This window comes from Acipenser ruthenus, chromosome 4 (genome assembly GCF_902713425.1).
Source record: "Acipenser ruthenus chromosome 4, fAciRut3.2 maternal haplotype, whole genome shotgun sequence".
Taxonomy (NCBI): Eukaryota; Metazoa; Chordata; class Actinopteri; order Acipenseriformes; family Acipenseridae; genus Acipenser; species Acipenser ruthenus.
In genome coordinates this window covers 105,543,638-105,563,663 of record NC_081192.1, presented here as the reverse complement: position 1 = coordinate 105,563,663, position 20,026 = coordinate 105,543,638, and the positions used below count along the sequence as shown (strand labels likewise).

Below are 20,026 nucleotides of genomic sequence, written 5' to 3'. Positions count from 1 at the left end.
TTAACAAATTCAGATCGGAGTCGTGATAGAAACGCAAGCTTTTCCAATCGCAAAGACAAACATACTTCTAAAAATAGTTTTCTTCTGGTTTACATTGCAACACTGAATCATGAAGAACTGGATTTCTTGTGGGGAAGCAATCAAAAAGGCAAACCAGAATTGTTGCCTAGAACAAAGAATCAGGGGGTAAGCTGACAAAGTAACACAATACTTTAAGGACAACACAGAAAGCAGACACAAATGGAAATGAAGTGGAGATGGACAGGACAGAGGGTAGGAGACACTACTTCACACAGAGAGTGGTCAAGGTTTGGAATGAGTTACCTAGTCATGATGATAATGCAGAATCACTGGGATCCTTAAAGACCCAACTTGACAAAGTTTTCAGATCAATCAGCTACTAGAATCAGATAAGCATAGATTAGCTGAGCAGCCTCCTCTTATTCCTGTGTTCCTCTGTTCTGTTTTTCAGTGTACCCTATAGTGGAGGAAAACACCTTTTCCTTTGGTGGGGTAGTATGAGTTACTCACTTCATTTGACCTGACCTGTCGTATGTACACAACATATAACTAGGGCTGTATTTTTTTCATGGTAAAAATTGGCTTATGTCGTCACAACTGTCACATTATTATACAGCAAATGTTCCTAAATATTTAAATGCTTACCTGAAAAACAGAAATGCTAAATTGTAGAATATTTAATTTTCTATATCCACCTTTTACAGACCTTCTTTTCATCATCAGTGAATTATCAAACAACAGACACAGAAATACGTGTGAAATGTTCCCTTCTTGTAGTGGACAGAGCAATCGGTTAATTTGTGGGCATTAGTTGATTAACCGGTAGATTAACCCGTTCACATTTAATAAAGGTAACGATCTTATAGCGGCTATCCTGCATAGCAATACTTAAATCAATACTCTAAAATAAGATAGAGGTGAAACTCTGAGATGGATCTTTCTATAGTTGAGTTCCTGAACTGCAGAGGACACAGAGCGCAACCTCAGTAATACATTTTAATGGGCTGCTGCCTCTATCCCAGTATCTCAAATTCCTTAATCAGTCAGACAAACCCAAGAGACAATGACTGTCTGCATCCCTCTGGTCTATTCTTAGCTTGGTATAAAAGTTAAAGAAAGATAAAACTCAATAAGAAAATAATATATTTTCTTTTCAATGAATACACTAAAACTAGGGGGGGAAAGGCGATTAAAATGTATTTCATACAGTATAATTAGACATGCTTTCTGACTTGTGTGAAAGACTTGCACTCACTCGGGTTTGTTCGACCCTTTTAAACACTGGACCCAACGCAGGATTGAAGTTTTCAAGCACTTTCGTGTCGTTTTTATCAGTTACAGAAATTAAATAAAAAGCTAACTCCCACGTGGAGTACTAAACTAAACTTTGGGTGAATTCTTCTAAACTACCACACTGGACGGCTAAGCTGTTTACTAGTCATAAACTCTGTTTCACAGGATGGTTTCATCCAGTCCCTTTCCTTTCACTGACAACCTCTTGCCTGCAGTCCTCTGTTATATACCTGCCTGCTAATCACAGGCAGGTGTCCCTTGTTCAAACAGAGCCAGGTGCACCTTGTCCTGGCTCACTCCAATGGCATTCTGGGGAATATAGTTGTTTTTTTTTAGCCCCTCCTGGACTACATTTTCTTCCTCCTCCTCCTAGTCTAGACACTTGTTTTAGTCACGCCTGTTTTCATAATGTTTGTATTAAGCGGAAGCATTCCTTTGGGTCGGCTGATCTAATAAAACTGTATAGAATGTTTACTCTATATAATAACATAAGAGAGTTTACAAAGGAGAGGAGGCCCCTCAGTGCTAGTCCGATTTCCAGTAGCTGAGTGAGCTAAAAACTTTAAGTTACCAATGTTTTAGTGAGGTTAAACTCATCAGCTCTGATTACCCCCTCTGCCCCAACCTGGAAGAGTGTTTTCAGAAAGGAGCTCAGAGGAGATACTTCACGCAGCTGTAAACTCACTGATAGAATTAGCTTTAGCAGGACCAACAGAAGGGGCTAGCATACTTGCTTCAGAAACACAAAGCAAAGGGGCAGTTCCACTGTTTCTTAGCTGCAGCTATCTGTAACACTGCAAGTAGAGGTGACTCTATAACACAAGAATGCAACTGGGAATGCTCGATCACCAGCTGCTGCTCTCTGTATGTGGTATAAATGCATACAACAACTTTTTGATTTGTGAAGCAATGAAATACTGGATGTTTAAAAGCAATAGTAAACATGGGCGAGCAATTTCGAGAAATAAACTAAATTCTCAGCTTACAGACAGCAAGAAAGCACAATTGCTCTCTGGTGAAAAACACCATAACAAAAATAATAAGAAAAAAAAGGTACAATTATGAAAATTGTTAGTTATTTATATATTATTTTTTGTTTTTTGCACAAGAAAAACAAAGAACACCATAATAAATCCTGCATATCAATATATTTGTTTTGAGGGGGTAATTATCAGGTAGTTACACTTCTGGGTCAGATTTTTTAAAAACTTTATTATATTGAGTGAATCTCCAATCATTTTTTTTATTTATTTTTTTATCATACACATATATTACCATAAATTCACTGTGCAAGCGAATCAGAAAGCCTCCAGTACAGGCAGGTCTGAGATACGACTGGCACTTGGCTGTGTATCTTACTTACCTTGCGGTAGATCTTAGATCTTTTATTTATGATCATCTAATCAAAGAAAACTACAAGATGGGATTGCACAAGTCTACCAGAAGCCATAATAGTAGTACGGTATTTTACATTTGATTTTGAAATATCACATTTTTCAATTGCTATCAGTTTTTCGTTAAGTATATGGAAAAGTACAAAGCAGTATGTAACTCAGTATGTTAAAGTAACATTATTCAGCAGGGTTCATTCGACTTTATGAAGCAAGATTAGTTAATTCTATGCAGGGGATGCACACCTTTTGGCCACAGCTGTAGAAATATCACCGCAAGGAGTTTTGAGTGGAACGCATTCACCTCAGAAGTCTTGACTGTTTCACAATTCAGTGCAGAGGGTTGTTACTGGAAAGCATGTCTGAGTCACAGTGCTGGCAGAGACCACCCTGGAAGGTCAAGCTAATGATATGGAGGCAGGGCTGGCTCTTAAGGCTACAGTTATAGGAGCAGATTATACACAATGTTACAGTGGTCTAAAAGGGGCTGTGTTACAGTAAAACTTCCTATTGTCTCCAGACATTGTGTTGTGTTTTGTGAGCCAACGACAGCAGGTTAATTCGGATAGCAGCAGGGTCAGGTGCATTTCCAATTCCTTTTTTAAAATCAATTACCTCGAAGGAACTGGAATTCATATTTTAAGGTAATAATTGTTGTGACGGTTCAGCTCCTTTCATTTATTATTTATTATTATTATTTATTAGCAGACGCCCTTATCCAGGACGACTTACAATTGTTACAACATATCACATTATACATTATTTCACATTATACAGATATCACATTATGTTTACATACAATTACCCATTTATACAGTTGGGTTTTTACTGAAGCAATCTAGGTAAAGTACCTTGCTCAAGGGTACAACAGCAGTGTCCCCCACTGGGGATTGAACCCACAACCCTCTGGTCAAGAGTCCAGAGCCCTAACCACTACTCCACACTGCTGCCATTTGAACCCAATTTAATTGACTAACAAACAGTGACTTCAGTTTAAGTAGTGTGTTGCCACTGTGAGAAGCTCACTTTAACAGAATACTGCTAACAGCAATTGTGATCAATGCTGTGTTGGAACTGATGGAAAAGGGAGTGGGAATTGGGAATTGATTTTTAAAAAGGAATTGGAATTGAAAAACAGGAGCTGAATAGCATCTCATAGTCTCAAGCAGCAGAGCTTAAATAACAGTACAGTCCCGAGGACCAGCTAGCAAGCTGACTGCAGAATTGAAATGTCCACACTGGACAGAACAACAGCAAACGCGTTAGGAGCTGAACCAGTTATACAATCAAACAGTAAACATGTACTTGTGCGTGTACTAATAAAGGCCATATTGAAGATGGCTGTTGTGGTTTAAAGGAAGGACTCCTCTTTTACAGTCCACGTGTGCTAGTACAGAATTAGTGCTACCAGTTTGTATAACCTCCTAAAAGTGTATTTGAACTGCTTGCAAAAAAAAATATATTATTTTAAATGCTACTGGGCTGTAAAACAATTCGATTTTAAACCAGCCCCTTGCTCCAGATCTGTCACTGAGAGAAAGCAAAGGATGTTCAATTCAGTCAACAGATCATCATTGCACGAAGTCATTACTAATGCTAAATGGGGCAAAACATCCACCAGCAAAAATCTTTTTTTACAGTGCGCATTCAGTTAGTAGTTTGCGCTGGTATTCTATTACATGCAAGCTCTCGAATGTCCGGTGTTATTGAATGTTCCTGTGACAGCTACACTCGCTGCATGCGCAGCACACCAACCAAGCGCTACGTAACAATCGAGGAACCCCCCCACTATGCGAATCTTTACACAGATTCGGTACTACAACAAAAACAGAATCTGCCCACGCACACGGTGCACGGATTCTGTGGGTCGGAAGTATGACAGACTGCAAACTCCCCACTGAACACAATGACTGCGGTCAATCTGACAATACAGCAGCGTCCCGCAGTATTACCTGCGTATCTATAGCAAAAAATCACTAATTTGCATTGTTCTTCCGTTGCGTCTCGCGTCTAACATAAAGCATGTAGAGTACTGTTATACTGTGTATTAATCCATACAGTGACGGCCCCATGTCTGAAAACACCCCACAAAGGGAAGTTCATTTCATTTGAATTCATGTTTAAATAACGTAATGCAAGTGTATACTGTTCACGTAAACATGAATTAACATTATGCATAAGAATATTCATTGGCTAAACTATATACAATTAAAACAACTTTGCATAACTAAAAAATACATAAAGAATGAACAACGAGTTACTTAGTTTGTATTTTAAGGTGCATATTATATGTATATACGACTGCGCTCTATCTCTGAAACAGGAATATAAAAAAGCAGCCTAATTCATGATAACAACAGCAAGGTGTACCTGCAGACCATCGTCTACGAACGACACCATTGTTTGTATATGTGTAATAGTGAAAGAGAGTTCAATGAAATATGGTCACAACCTGGCTACGTTTCATGCAGTGGTTTCTTCATCCTAGACGTTATCAGCATGCGATTCTGTGTAACCCTGTCAAGTGATTTTGAAGTTCCTCTCCAGTACGTTGTCACAGTAATCGCTGTACTACTTCATTACAAACAACAACAACACCCAAAGTCTATTGCTCGTTTGTATCTACCCCATCAGGGTTACAATGCTGCAAATGTGTTATGCACGTAATTCTAAAGTAACGGGCGCTTACCTTCATCCTCCAGCTCAAGTTTCTCCAGCATGCCTTCTGCTAACCCGTGAACCTGTGGAAACAAGTGCAGGGAACACAATCAGCCTCTCTGTATCTCTCGCACAGGCGCGGCACAGCTCTGTGATGTCGGAAGTAATCCAACGCGCAGGCCTCTTCGTAGATTGAAATAGCAAAAAGCCACAGCAGCACCATGGAGCTTGATTTATAATGTCTTACTCAAAATTACAGAGAGCAAAAAACAAACAAAAATAAACTCCATCTCCTTCTCCTGTCGGAGACTGGTGAGTCAACGCACACATTAAATGAGACGACTTTTTGTTTTGCAGTGCAAATAATAATGTTAATAATAATAATAATAATAATAATAATAATAATAATAATAATAATAATGTTAGTAATAATAATAATAATAATAATAATAATAATAATAATAATAATAATGTTAGTAATAATAATAATAATAATAATAATAATAATAATAATAATAATAATAACTGTATAAATTGTCAATGCAAATTGATTTTGTTTCGACTTCTTGTTACCACGTGTGAGCCGTTCTGTGTGCAGTTTTAATTTAAAAGTTATAATACACGCCAGACCCCCTCCACCCGCACCGGGGTGAAAGTGGCACGTTCCAGTTCGATGTACTCCGAATGAACAATGCCTCTGATTTAGCTGTGCTACCCAATCCAGCGGGAGGCAATGCCAAAAACCACAACCGTACTAGAAAAAAGACCATGCTTAGAATGTAAACTGCATTTGTAAGAAATGTTCAAATCTACGAAACGTTCATTAAAATACGTCTAAGCACACAGCCGCTGGCAGCCTAAAAGCAAGCCCCAATTAGTACTTCATAGGTGTAAAATAAAACCCCACGGTTTTTTTTCTTCTTCTTCTTCTTCTTCTTAAAGCCCCGGGGGTTGACAATACAGTTTAGGAGGTTTTGTTTTTTCAGCACACAGACTGTTCAAACAGACTGAACCGCTTGGTAAGCAGCGTCCACATTTAGAATTGGACTTTCTGGTATGCAAGAAAGAATCATATTACGTTTTAACTACATACGATTTTGCTCAGTCAGTTAATCTACCCTCACTATTACAAACCATAGTATAATAATAATAATAATAATAATAATAATAATAACAATAAATCAGTATTCTGGCTATAGTCATTTTTAAGGCAGCACAGAAATAGTACTATTTCTAGTACTGTTGCAAAGTTACGGAGTCCAAATCCAGTATTAGTAATTAAGTAGTAAACATATGCAGCTTAGCTAACTCCCTGTTTGCATTCTGGAGTATTTTATTCATTAAACAGAAAACCAGAGCCCCAAAAGAGCCCACTTCCCAACGTTTTTATATGTATAAAAAAACATGAAATAATGATAAGTTTTGCCACCAAATAATACACACCTAACACTGTCCAATGCAGGAACTAACAAAAAAAAAAATGCAGATTTTGTCTTGTAAACAAATGATTTAGCCTCTGGAAGCCATTAGCTGAATGACTGTCGTTAGTTGCTATAAACAGCACGCCTTGCTGGTTTATCCCAAAGCTGAAAGGAGGGAACGGTTTGTATACTGCCATAGGGATCTCACCACATCAACTCTGGCTTGAGCATCTGATTTGGATTAAATGTATCTTTTTGTAGCAAAAGCATTAGAAAAGGCTGGCTTCATTAATGATTCAGAGCAGAATCTCCTACATGGTTACAAAACGCCTCAAGTTCACTTGGAGATGCTTCCACCCTTGTGACTCGATGAGGCCTGTAGTTATCACTTGAGAGTACTGTAGTGCATGCCATGTGCAATTCATCAATATGTGAATTAGGGGATTCTCTATGAGGGCACTGCTAATTCCTGATCCCTGATTGATGTACTTGGTGTCTCTGACCTCCATCATCATGACTCTTCAGCTCAATGGCGGACATAGGGTTCACAGAAATGGCAGGCATTTGAATATCTGAAGTAGGCTGTGGAGGGGTGCCCTGCCCCTGTGCGTATTCTGTGTTTTATGTTGTATGTAGTGTGTTATTGTTGGTTTGTATACACTGGTGCACAGGGTGTAAATTGGGTTATGTAGCACAAGTGATTTGAAATATATATTTGTATTTAGGCACAGGGATTGCACAATCACTTCACATACAGATAAAATGTGTATTAGTATGTGGGCACGGGGAGTGCACAAATTAGTTCACGTGCTGGGATTCAAGTGAATAATTAATTAGAAATTGAGTCCCAGCACAGCTGTGTATATATATATATATATATATATATTTTATATATATATATATATATATATATATATATATATATATATATATATATATATATATATATACACAGTACTGTGCAAAAGTTTTAGGCAGGTGTGAAAAAATGCTGTAAAGTAAGAATGCTTTCAAAAATAGACATGCTAATAGATTATATTTATCAATTAACAAAATGCAAAGTGAGTGAACAGAAGAAAAATCTAAATCAAATCCATATTTGGTGTGACCACCCTTTGCCTTCAAAACAGCATCAATTCTTCTAGGTACACTTGCACAAAGTCAGGGATTTTGTAGGCATATAGTCAGGTGTATGATTAAACAATTATACCAAACAGGTGCTAATGATCATCAATTCAATATGTAGGCTGAAACACAATCATTAACTGAAACAGAAACAGCTACTTCCACGGCTACTACTTCCATACCGTGTCAGCATTGTTCTTAAACAGCACAGTAACGGAAGCATGCCACTTTGCCCCCACAAAATATATAAATCTGTGTACGTAACAGAAATTACATAATATGTACAATGGTAACCATGGTAACACATGGTATCGAAGACGCGTCAAGATGGAAATGTTGAATTTTTTTGTTTTGTTTTGTTTTTTAAGTGATGGTTTTAATTTTTTTATATATTAAAAACACTTAAAAGACAACGTAAAGCCTGCTATCGAAGATTTACATTACCACTCAGAACAATAATAAGTTATATAAAGTTATATTGTAAATTCACATTGGTTTTGCATAAACACTCTTTGACAGTAACGTTTTGTTTAAATTTAAATTAATTATTGATCTTATTTACAGAAAATGTATGAATTATTGAACTTCATGAACAAAAAATGAAAATGACCGAAAAATCTTCCCATGGAGTTCTTTATTTACCGACATTTTTTCCGTTTGGTTACACATTTTCGCACACCCCCCCCCCCCCCCCCGGCTCTGGGCAGCTACCGTGCCGGTACGAAAGGATGTTGGCACGGCATGGTGCTGACATGCCAGGGCACGGTATGGGTTTTTACAAAAATCATGGAAACAACGTGGCACGCTTTCATAACAGTGACAGAACAATGCCAGCACGGTGCTGCAGGTTGGTGGAAACAAAATAATAATAGATAACTAGTTTAGGCTAGCACGATACTTGTTGTGTTCCATGTCTGTTTGTTTTGTGCCTTTTGTTTTGTATAACTGTTTTGTTTCCTGTTTGGTATAAAGTTTTTATTTTACAATAAATCTGTGCACCAGTGCATTCATTCATTACCCCAGTCTGGTGTGGCCATTCATTCATTTCCTGGCCTGACCCGAACTGTGAGGGTGATAACCAGCGAGAACAGAGTTCCCTGGATGGGCTGGCCCGACAGTTCTTTCCCAGGGTTCAAGGGAAGTCAGCCAGCTGGAAAGGGGGCGGAACTCCGGTGCATTAACTCATCGACCCGGAAGGTAAATGATGTGGCAGTCGCGGGCTGCACTCGTTTACCAAGGGGTCATGTGTGACGGCATAAAAGGGGACGGAGAATCGCAATCTGATCCTTCACTTTGGTTTGTGTTATTGAACCTGAAAGGACCCGTGAGAGACCCAGTGATTATACGTATTGTGAGCGTTTTGTTTTGTTTCTCTATAATTGTCTTTTTTGTTATTATTAGACGGCTAACACGTTCCGGAGCTGTCGCCAAGGGCCAGAACAAAACCCAGAACAGCACTTCACTACTGTCACTGTTATAAACCTGTGTCACCCACCACGAGCACTACAGCACTTCACTACTGTCACTGTTATAAACCTGTGTCACCCACCACGAGCACTACAGCACTTCACTACTGTCACTGTTATAAACCTGTGTCACCCACCACGAGCACTACAGCACTGCACTACTGTCACTGTTATAAACCTGTATCACCCACCACGAGCACTACAGCACTGCACTACTGTCACTGTTATAAACCTGTGTCACCCACCACGAGCACTACAGCACTGCACTACTGTCACTGTTATAAACCTGTATCACCCACCACGAGCACTACAGCACTGCACTACTGTCACTGTTATAAACCTGTATCACCCACCACGAGCACTACAGCACTGCACTACTGTCACTGTTATAAACCTGTGTCACCCACCACGAGCACTACAGCACTGCACTACTGTCACTGTTATAAACCTGTATCACCCACCACGAGCACTACAGCACTGCACTACTGTCACTGTTATAAACCTGTGTCACCCACCACGAGCACTACAGCACTGCACTACTGTCACTGATAAACCTGTATCACCCACCACGAGCACTACAGCACTTCACTACTGTCACTGTTATAAACCTGTGTCACCCACCACGAGCACTACAGCACTGCACTACTGTCACTGTTATAAACCTGTATCACCCACCACGAGCACTACAGCACTTCACTACTGTCACTGTTAGAAACCTGTGTCACCCACCACGAGCACTACAGCACTGCACTACTGTCACTGTTATAAACCTGTATCACCCACCACGAGCACTACAGCACTTCACTACTGTCACTGTTAGAAACCTGTGTCACCCACCACGAGCACTACTGCACGCACCCAGGACTGGTGACTGTGTTTTGTATATTGTGGGACGGATATTCGTGTTTATTATTTGGACTGTGACCCTGTTGTTATTTACTCCGTGCTCTACACATTGTTGTGTATTGCCGGGGATTATTATTTGGTCACCAGACCTGGATATAAAAAAATAAAACCTTTTCCAAACTGGATTACAAACCTCTCTGTCTGCTTAATTACGCACTGCATCACTCCTGCACCTGTACCCAATCAACCACTTTGCCACAAGTGCTTTGTGATACCTGTGTATAAAAAACACTATATAAATGCAATAAATAAATAAAAGCCAAGGATTCATTGCAAATCTGCAATCACCTACTAAAGCTTTATTGTAATATCAAGTATGCCGTTTTCCACACCAAGATTTCATTATTCACTCTTAGGTTTGTATTTGTATAACTCAAATAAAATCTACAGTAGAGGTCCGGTGTCATATATTGTACATATCCAGAGTTCAGATAGGCTACAGTTGCATTGATAAATTCTTGGTATTAACATTATACTTGGTGCAAATAATAGTAAATAATTTCAGCAATACAACAAATGTTCCGTAAGGTTACAAGTGGTATAGAAAAGGCAAAAATATTTTCATAACTACAAATATTAAATTATCCAGGTTGTCTGTAAGAAATTAACTCTGGTCCTGTAAACTCTCTCTCTGTATTGTCAGCGTCACAGCCATGGTCTGTTACATTTCTGTTTCAAGGTGAATTATACTCTGTCACTAATTAAAACCCTCCTTTTCCGAGTGCTCACTCCTGATAAATTATGACAACATGGATTTTCTTTTAAATTCCCACCCAAACAAACAAATTAGTCGCAAGAAGCACTGCTTATTAAGATATTAACATTATTTCGTAAATCACATTAGCAGGATTATTCAATAATGAAATAGGCATAACGACCTCTTGAAAATGCCAAAATCAATGCTACATACCAATTTGTTGATTAACACTGGAGTTATCATTTACAACCTTTTGAAAATCCTGCCCATGATGTCATAATGAAATGCATGCTGACAGCAGCTGCAGACTCCATGATACAATGTATACAACATGTACAGCTCTCTGTATAGGGTGGTTAACAAGTCTGTAAGTCACTGAGCGTTGCAGTAACATGTAGTGTGGAGTAAAGACCAAAATTCTTTGATACAATTGATTTGTACCTCTGATCATTCATTGAAATTCAACAAGAAATGTACTGTGCACCAAAACACCCCAGAAATGCATTTATCTATGGGATCTGCGAGACTTGACAATGTTAGCTGTTTATTTTGCATTTCAGAAATAGTTTTCTCTCGGGAGACATCTGTGAAAATAAAATAAAGTCACACTGTTTAGAAAGTCAACTTCTGCATCGATTAAAACAATCTGCAGGTATGTGGCATTTTAATCCATTTATTTCAAACAAAGTAAAGGGCACCCTTATGTGTACAGAAAAGTGTTGCATTGCAGACCTACACTTCAGGCATTGCCAGAGCTCAGCGTTTTTATGGCTTAATGGACAGGGTGTATCAGTTCCCTGAAAGAGTGTTGAGGTTTCTTCACAATTGTTCCTGGTTTCCTGCAAACCAATTCTGTTGCACTTGAACACTGAAAGCATCCTGTGAATTCTCACTGAGGCTCTAATACGCTCCACCATGGGACCTGCCATTAAATCACCCTTTCTGAAGCAAACTCACTATTACAAGGTAATCCAATTCCCAGTGCAAGTACCTGGGGCTATAGCGAACACAACCGCTGCAGATGAAACATCGAAAATTAGATTTCAAGGTTTGCAGCAGTGTGGGGATTAGAGAAAGTAACACTATAACGACGTGCATGTCGACACCACAAATCCATAAGAGATGACTCAACCCGTGCATTGAAAACATGTGCATTTCATTCTGTCCAGTGACGAAAGCTGGCAAAGTCGATGGAAACATTATCAGCCTTCAGGGCTATTCATGGGTAAACTTGTCAAAAAATGTTTATGCTAGTTGCAGAAAAGCACAGCCAAACGTTATGTAAACATCTGTTTAGTATTTACCAGTTCTTCTACAACAACTGTCATATGTAAGACCAAACAGCTTTTAATGATATTTTAACCAGGCCTTCCCAGCCACTGTGCTATATTAAATGGCAAATGACAGACCCATATTCATGTCTCATTTAGTACAATATGTGGAACCTCATTTAACCATTCTAATGGCTGAGCTTGTTAAAACCAGGTTAACATTAGACAACAAGATGCTATCCAGACAGTCAGCGGGTAACGGCCCGTTGTAATGTAATGGGTTATTAACTACACTAACCAAATGCCTCCCCTCTTAAAAGCTTAGCAAAGGGTAGTACAGCAGAGTAAAAGCACAGATAAGAACATTCATGGTAAATAATTGTAAGACAAAACATTAATAAGATATACTAAATACAAATACAAAAAGAGAATAGTAAACCACACAATGTCTTTGAAAATGTACCTTTAGAAGGGTCATAATAAAGATGTATGAAACAGGGTTACGGAAACCACAAGTGCATTATTTACCCAGAATATTGCCACTGATCTCATTGTTGATGGGCTTCCCTTACATAAGTTTATCACTGTATATACACAGTATTGGTTCCCATGCATTTACTGTGCTGTTTTACTGAACTATTCTAGGCTTTTACCATGTTTCACTGCAGTAAATGTTTTGATGTAACATCACTTAATTATGATTTGATCAGTCATATTTGTGATCTTTATCAATATATAAAAAAAGCAATTCAGGCTAGGCAAGAGTTCCATTAATTCAGCTATTATCTAAATGTTAGAACACAATGAAACAAGAGACAGCACATAGCTTACAGTTTTTGTTTTCCCAATGGCCACGTTGTTATTTATAATTAGAAACCTCAGAACTTTCTACTAAAGCACAGTAACAGAACTTTCATCCACCAACCCGAAAGCTCCACTGAAGCACAGTAATAGAACTTCCATCCACCAACCCGAAAGCTCCACTGAAGCACAGTAATAGAACTTCCATCCACCAACCCGAAAGCTCCACTGAAGCACATTAATAGAACTTTCATCCACCAACCAGGAAGCTCCACTGAAGCACAGTACCGGAACTTTAATCCACCGACCAGGAAGCTCCACTGAAGCACATTAATAGAACTTTCATCCACCAATCAGGAAGCTCCACTGAAGCACAGTACTGGAACTTTCATCCACCAACCAGGAAGCTCCACTGAAGCACAGTACTGGAACTTTCATCCACCAACCAGGAAGCTCCACTGAAGCACAGTACCGGAACTTTCATCCACCAACCAGGAAGCTCCACTGAAGCACAGTAATATAACTTTCATCCACCAACCAGGAAGCTCCACTGAAGCACAGTAATATAACTTTCATCCACCAACCAGGAAGCTCCACTGAAGCACAGTAATAGAACTTTCATCCACCAACCAGGAAGCTCCACTGAAGCACAGTAACAGAACTTTCATCCACCAACCAGGAAGCTCCACTGAAGCACAGTAATATAACTTTCATCCACCAACCAGGAAGCTCCACTGAAGCACAGTAATAGAACTTTCATCCACCAACCAGGAAGCTCCACTGAAGCACAGTACCGGAACTTTCATCCACCAACCAGGAAGCTCCACTGAAGCACATTAATAGAACTTTCATCCACCAACCAGGAAGCTCCACTGAAGCACAGTAATAGAACTTTCATCCACCAACCAGGTAGCTCCACTGAAGCACATTAATAGAACTTTCATCCACCAACCAGGAAGCTCCACTGAAGCACATTAATAGAACTTTCATCCACCAACCAGGAAGCTCCACTGAAGCACATTAATAGAACTTTCATCCACCAACCAGGAAGCTCCACTGAAGCACATTAATAGAACTTTAATCCACCGACCAGGTAGCTCCACTGAAGCACAGTAATAGAACTTTCATCCACCAACCAGAAAGCTCCACTGAAGCACAGTAACAGAACTTTCATCCACCAACCAGGAAGCTCCACTGAAGCACAGTAACAGAACTTTCATCCACCAACCAGGAAGCTCCACTGAAGCACAGTAACAGAACTTTCATCCACCAACCCGAAAGCTCCACTGAAGCACAGTAACAGAACTTTCATCCACCAACCCGAAAGCTCCACTGAAGCACAGTAACAGAACTTTCATCCACCAACCAGAAAGCTCCACTGAAGCACAGTAACAGAACTTTCATAAGAACATAAGAAAGTTTACAAACGAGAGGAGGCCATTCAGCACATCTTGCTCGTTTGGTTGTTAGTAGCTTATTGATCCCAGAATCTCATCAAGCAGCTTCTTTGAAGGATCCCAGGGTGTCAGCTTCAACAACATTAAGAAATAAGGGAGCAGCTGTAAAAAAAATGCTACAATAATAAAGCTAATGCAACTTTGGTGACCTGGGCCCGTGGTCAAGCTGATGCACTGAAATGTGGTGATTGACTGGATATTATATTATATTCAAACCTTGGATATTTTGCTTTTAACACAGAAAACAAAAAATATCCTTTTTAGCATGAAATCCAGCCTGTCCCGTTATAAAAGGATTGAGAGGGACAATAAAAATAGAACAAATTGATTTAGCTGTGGAAAAAACTATCATCAAAGGTTCCATGACATACTGTAGTGTACTGGACCCCTTGAGCCATCTCGATCCCAGTGTCAGTAGCTCTTACTCTCTTGTGAAACACAAGCCCTTTGGAACGATGTTACTGTTTCTATGTGATGTTTAAAATAGTCCTAAAAACAAACAGGCAATAATCAATATCTTGTCAGTATTTATTGATTGGGCACAATTTAACCCTTTCAGTCCTGAATTATTTTTGTCGAGCTGAAGAATAAACCCCTGTAATAAACCCCTTTATTGAGTATAAATGAGACAGGACCTTTTTTACGTACATATATTTATACACCTATGTTAACACACGCCGTTGGAAATCATGTTGGAACCTCACGGGACTCCTAGTTCCCAGTCTGAGCTAGTGTAGAAATATATGTAATAAAAAAAAAATGTTTCTGTCCTGTTCTCATGTATACGCAATAAAAGAGTCCCTTGTTTAGCTAGACAAAACTAATTCAGGACTGAAAGGGTTACTAGAGTCTGGTACCACATATCATTTTTACATTCTTTCAAGATTTATTGTGTCATTTACCCTTTTAACCCAGGAATACTGTTTTCTGAAACGAGAATCAGTACCATTTAAAAAAAAAAAAGTTTATTCAAAATTCATGCCAGCGAAACAAATGTTAACTGGATGCCTTCATTGAACCCATGAACTCTGGTACTGTAGTGCAGTGTCATACTCACAGGTGCTGAGGTAGCAATGGGGGCCGGGGAGGGTGTGGGCGGCTTGGCTGAGACCACAGTCTGGCCCGTGTGGAGGGAGAGACGCTGGCCAGTGTCCGGGGGGGAGGAGTAAGAGCGGAGACGCGCCGCTAACCGTTCTGGCTCATTCTTGTATGCCTCCAGGGGAAAGGAGGGCTGTTTGGTCGCTTGGGTTGGAGTAGAAGGTGGAGAGGGGGGTCCTGAGGCTGCAGGGAAAGGGAGCAGGGATTTGAAATACATAGTTGAATTGTTAGCTTTGCTATAAACATTTACTGTCTTGCATACTGTAACATTTGATGTTATTTATTGACGTTATTTATTGACTGCTGTTGTAGTGACTTCATGGCTTGCTACAACAGCAGTTAATCACCAGGATATTTTTGGAGCTGGGCTGATAGCCTTTCCATGGAGCAGAAAGTAATTAATAACTGGCAGCCAATTATGAAATATGTGGCTCCTGTTCAAGTGTGGAAGATAATGACAGTGTACAGTGCCTGTGGTAATACAAGTGTACTTCTGTGCATCCTTGGAGTGGACCTTGCTTCATGTCAAACCTGGTCACAACATATTATATTGAATTAGTACTGCTTCAAGGTAGATCACATGGACTCTGACATGGACTCTGTCACAGATTGTTCTGGCACGTCCCTTTTGTGCTATAAGTCATTAGATCCTTTTGCATGGAAGGCCTCGGTTGCAAGGGTGTGCGGTTCTTTGATGGACCCAGATTCAGTTAAAATGTGTTTGCCCACTGATGATGGGAATGAGAATGTAGAGATGGGAGCCCAGCTAACAAGACTGAAGTTTTTGCAGGTATCAGACTTTTAAAGACTGTCACCCACACCTGTGAGCAGAAACGGACTCACTGAGAGCAGAAACTGACCCAAGACTGTCGCAGCTACTGGAAGCAGGCTGATCTTTGGGAAACAAATTGAACATTTGTGAAAATGCAAAAAATACTGTAATGACTGTAATGTGTTTTAAAGAATATAAAACCAGTAGAAAATATTATTAGCAGATCTGTGTAAGACCTGTGAGAAGGAGTTCATTGCATTGAAGGTCAGACTGACCTGCTGAAAGTTCCAAACCTCCCTTATCAGGCAAAAGCATCTTTTTTAATTAGACTCAGAGTCTCAAAACATTCTGATCCAGCAAGAGCAGAATGGTAGAATCTATGGAGCACAGTTAATATGCTAGAAGCAATTGAACTAGGTTTGATTATAGTAAGAAAAACAAAAGTATTTAAATAAATAAGAAACCTAATATAATAACATTAAGTAAATGTATGAGCAGTCCTAAGTTTTAATATTCAAGGTTGCATTTGCTGCTAATTAAAAAGTAACCTGTGTATATCAATGAAGTAAAATAGAATTGCAGTTTATAAGAGATTTCTATATTGACATATCTGAATTAGAACTACATGTTATAAAATCATTTAAAGTATAAACTATAACTCTAACAGTAAACTTGCTGAAGGAATACAACTGTAAAAGCAGTGTTGAGTCAGTAGTTTTGGCCAATGTAGTGGGGATTTTTGATGGTCAGCGATTTAAAAGCAAAGATCCTCTCTATAATGAGCGATCTCGTTAATATTAACAAACAAAATACCTTTCGTATAACAGACGATAGGAGTTTATATTACAATAATCATTTTCTATATATGTAACAGAAATGAATTGGAACCTGGCAGGAAGAGATGGGAATGGAAAGCGTAGGACGTGTTAATACGTTAAGTTAGATATTGGTTTGAAATAATGAGTACTGGAAAATGCTTACGATAGTGTTTCATATTAATCAACCCTAGAATTGGCAAAAAGCAGAGGATTTTGTATGAACACTGAAGAAGGTCAGACTTAGGCTGGGACCAAATCAAAACTTTGACAACCCGCTAATCGCACTTAACAAAACTATATTTAATAGCGTTTTCTTTTTATGAGTAGAAGAAATAAGATACTTACAAAAAAAAGAAAACGCTATTAAATACAGTTTTGTTAAGTGCTATTAGTGGGGTGTCAGAGTTTTGATTTGGTCTGGGCCTTAGTTCAGTCACTATAACACTATGGCATTCTAATATATTAATGATAGCCTGTACTTAGATATAGTAACTGGACCTTCCATTAAAAGCTTAAAATATTTATCAATAGAGTAAAATAATATTACTAGGAGCAACTGTTATGCTGAAGTAACTTAATTAGAAATACATCTTATAATTCCATTTAAAGTTAAACTATTGAAAGAACATAGTAAAAGTTTATTATAACAGAAGCATGGCACTGATATTGCAAACATATTGTTAACATTGCAAACATATTGTTAAGACACATTTGAGTTAATGTTCATTTAATTTAATTAATTTAAGAATTAGTTCAGTTTCTCTAACTAAACAAAAAGTATTTTAGACATTATCAATTAAACTAAAGAATATAAATGTTTAGTTTATATAATGATTTTACTGCCGTAAGAAACAAATGTATTTATTTACAGGGAAACTGTAGAGTGAAAGAATTAAACGTTTGTCTCAGACACACAGTAGAAATCTGGAAGGGCATTAGACCTTCAAAAAATAAAGCTTAGTCTTTGGCACCTCAAAGCAGGATTCGGTGTTGGCTCTTGAAAGCGGGATTTGCCAACCTTGACTGATAACTAACGGAAGGTGCTTTAAAAAGACAGAAGTATGTATCTCATTATATTATAAGAAAATAATGAGAGCTGAGTTATAAAATAAGGATGTAAGCTTTTTTTATTATCTGAAAAGATACCGGTCCAGGTGTCTCTTGAATCGGACAAAAATGACTTCATGCGGTGAATTTGTTAAAGTGCTTACAGTGGAGCTTCATATTAATTAAAACACTAGCCTTTGCAAGTAAACAGGGTGTCTGAAACCAGGCAACTGCAGGCAACTTTTAGAAACCGAGAGAGAGGTCAAGCTTGGTCCAAGCATGGTACCAGTTAATACAAGGCTATTATATTTAACATGTTTATTATAGCCTGAATTTAAATGAAAATAACTGGACTTGCCACTATATGCTTAGTGGTCTTATTCAAAAGCTTATGATATGATAAACCCCTACACTCTTTGTCAAATACTTTGTTAACACACATTTGTATATGAAGTTAAACTGACCCATTGACAACACACTGAAAAGGTAACTTAATATGCGGCTAAGAGGGACATATATTTTTTTGACCCAGGTTAATATAATTGAATAGATTTGGTGTTACATATTAAAACATCTCTCATATATACACATATACTTGTATTGTATTTGGAAGCAAGGACCCTGTGAACTCCAGTTCACCTATTTTTTAGGGAAAGAAGGGGTGGAAGATAGTGAACCATGAGCTCACATTCAGTTAATTTTGAAAACAGTTGAGTGGATCCTTCTAGAAAACATCATTAACTCAAAGATAGGAACTGTCAAGGCTCAGTGATGATCAGATTTAATTGGGACTCCTGATGTATTCAATGGAGGGAAAATCCTATAAAAACCAAGGTAAAACCCCAGTCAAGTATCGCGCGGCTTGCTAACTACAAGTTGTGTGGTCCATGCTCTGAAGATCTCTGAAAAACTGATTGCTGTTTGGTTGAAGTTAGTCTCTGCCTTTTGAAGACAGTTCTTATTTTTCAATATATCCTACACTACACTTCCATATACTGGAAGGTAAGCATATATTTGTTGCATTGCTATAAGGTATAGGATTTATATGTTAGCTGTAGAGAGTGATATATTGAATGTTCTAGAACGTAGAGGTGGGCACTTTAGGTTTTTGCATTTTATAGCCTGAAGGCTGAGCATATGATAACCATTTGTATTACTGTATTGAAGTACTAATGCTGTTAAACCTGTAAAGGCATTGGAAACACCCAGGCTGCCAATTAGCAGGGATCCAAAGTGGCTTGCAACCATTTGATCATTTTTTAAAGCATTTAAAATAAACTGAAAAGAGCACTACTACTGCTCTGATTCGTTTTTTTTTTAATATTAAAAAGTTGTCTGGACATTTAGCCCGCTCAGTGCACGAACAAAACCATTTACAGGAGTTTAAAACATCTCTGTCCTCCTTAAACGTCTCCCCTGGGATTAAGAGTGTGCTCAGAGCATATATATATAAACAAAAATTTGGGTTGCTTCAGTGAAGGAAAATGGCAGGCCTGTGGCAGCAGTGTGGAGTAGTGGTTAGGGCTCTGGACTCTTGACCGGAGGGTCGTGGGTTCAATCCCAGGTGGGGGACACTGCTGCTGTACTCTTGAGCAAGGTACTTTACCTAGATTGCTCCAGTAAAAACCCAACTGTATAAAGGGTTAATTTCATGTACAAATAATGTTATATCTTGTAACAATTGTAAGTCGCCCTGGATAAGGGCATTGGCTACGAAATAAATAAATAAATAATAAAAAGAGTATGGTACGTGCAAAATTCTTGACAAATCAGAATATTATACA

At 38.6% G+C, this 20,026-nt stretch overlaps 1 protein-coding gene across 6 annotated transcripts in view; it reads right to left on the bottom strand.

Moving 5' to 3' along the window:
- Positions 1 to 20,026, bottom strand: part of LOC117399810 (5'-AMP-activated protein kinase subunit gamma-2) — a 138,371-nt gene that overhangs the window by 33,898 nt on the left and 84,447 nt on the right. For 4 of the 6 annotated variants that reach the window (XM_059023353.1, XM_059023352.1, XM_059023351.1 and 1 more), the window contains 2 exons: positions 15,565 to 15,788; positions 5,395 to 5,446 (listed from right to left, as the gene is read on the bottom strand). In XM_059023353.1, the coding sequence (XP_058879336.1) occupies positions 5,395 to 5,446; positions 15,565 to 15,788 (276 nt within the window). Of the gene's footprint in view, positions 1 to 324; positions 412 to 5,394; positions 5,447 to 5,936; positions 6,129 to 15,564; positions 15,789 to 20,026 lie in introns of those variants that run through there. The other 2 variants (XM_059023356.1, XM_059023357.1) reach the window with 2 other exon arrangements.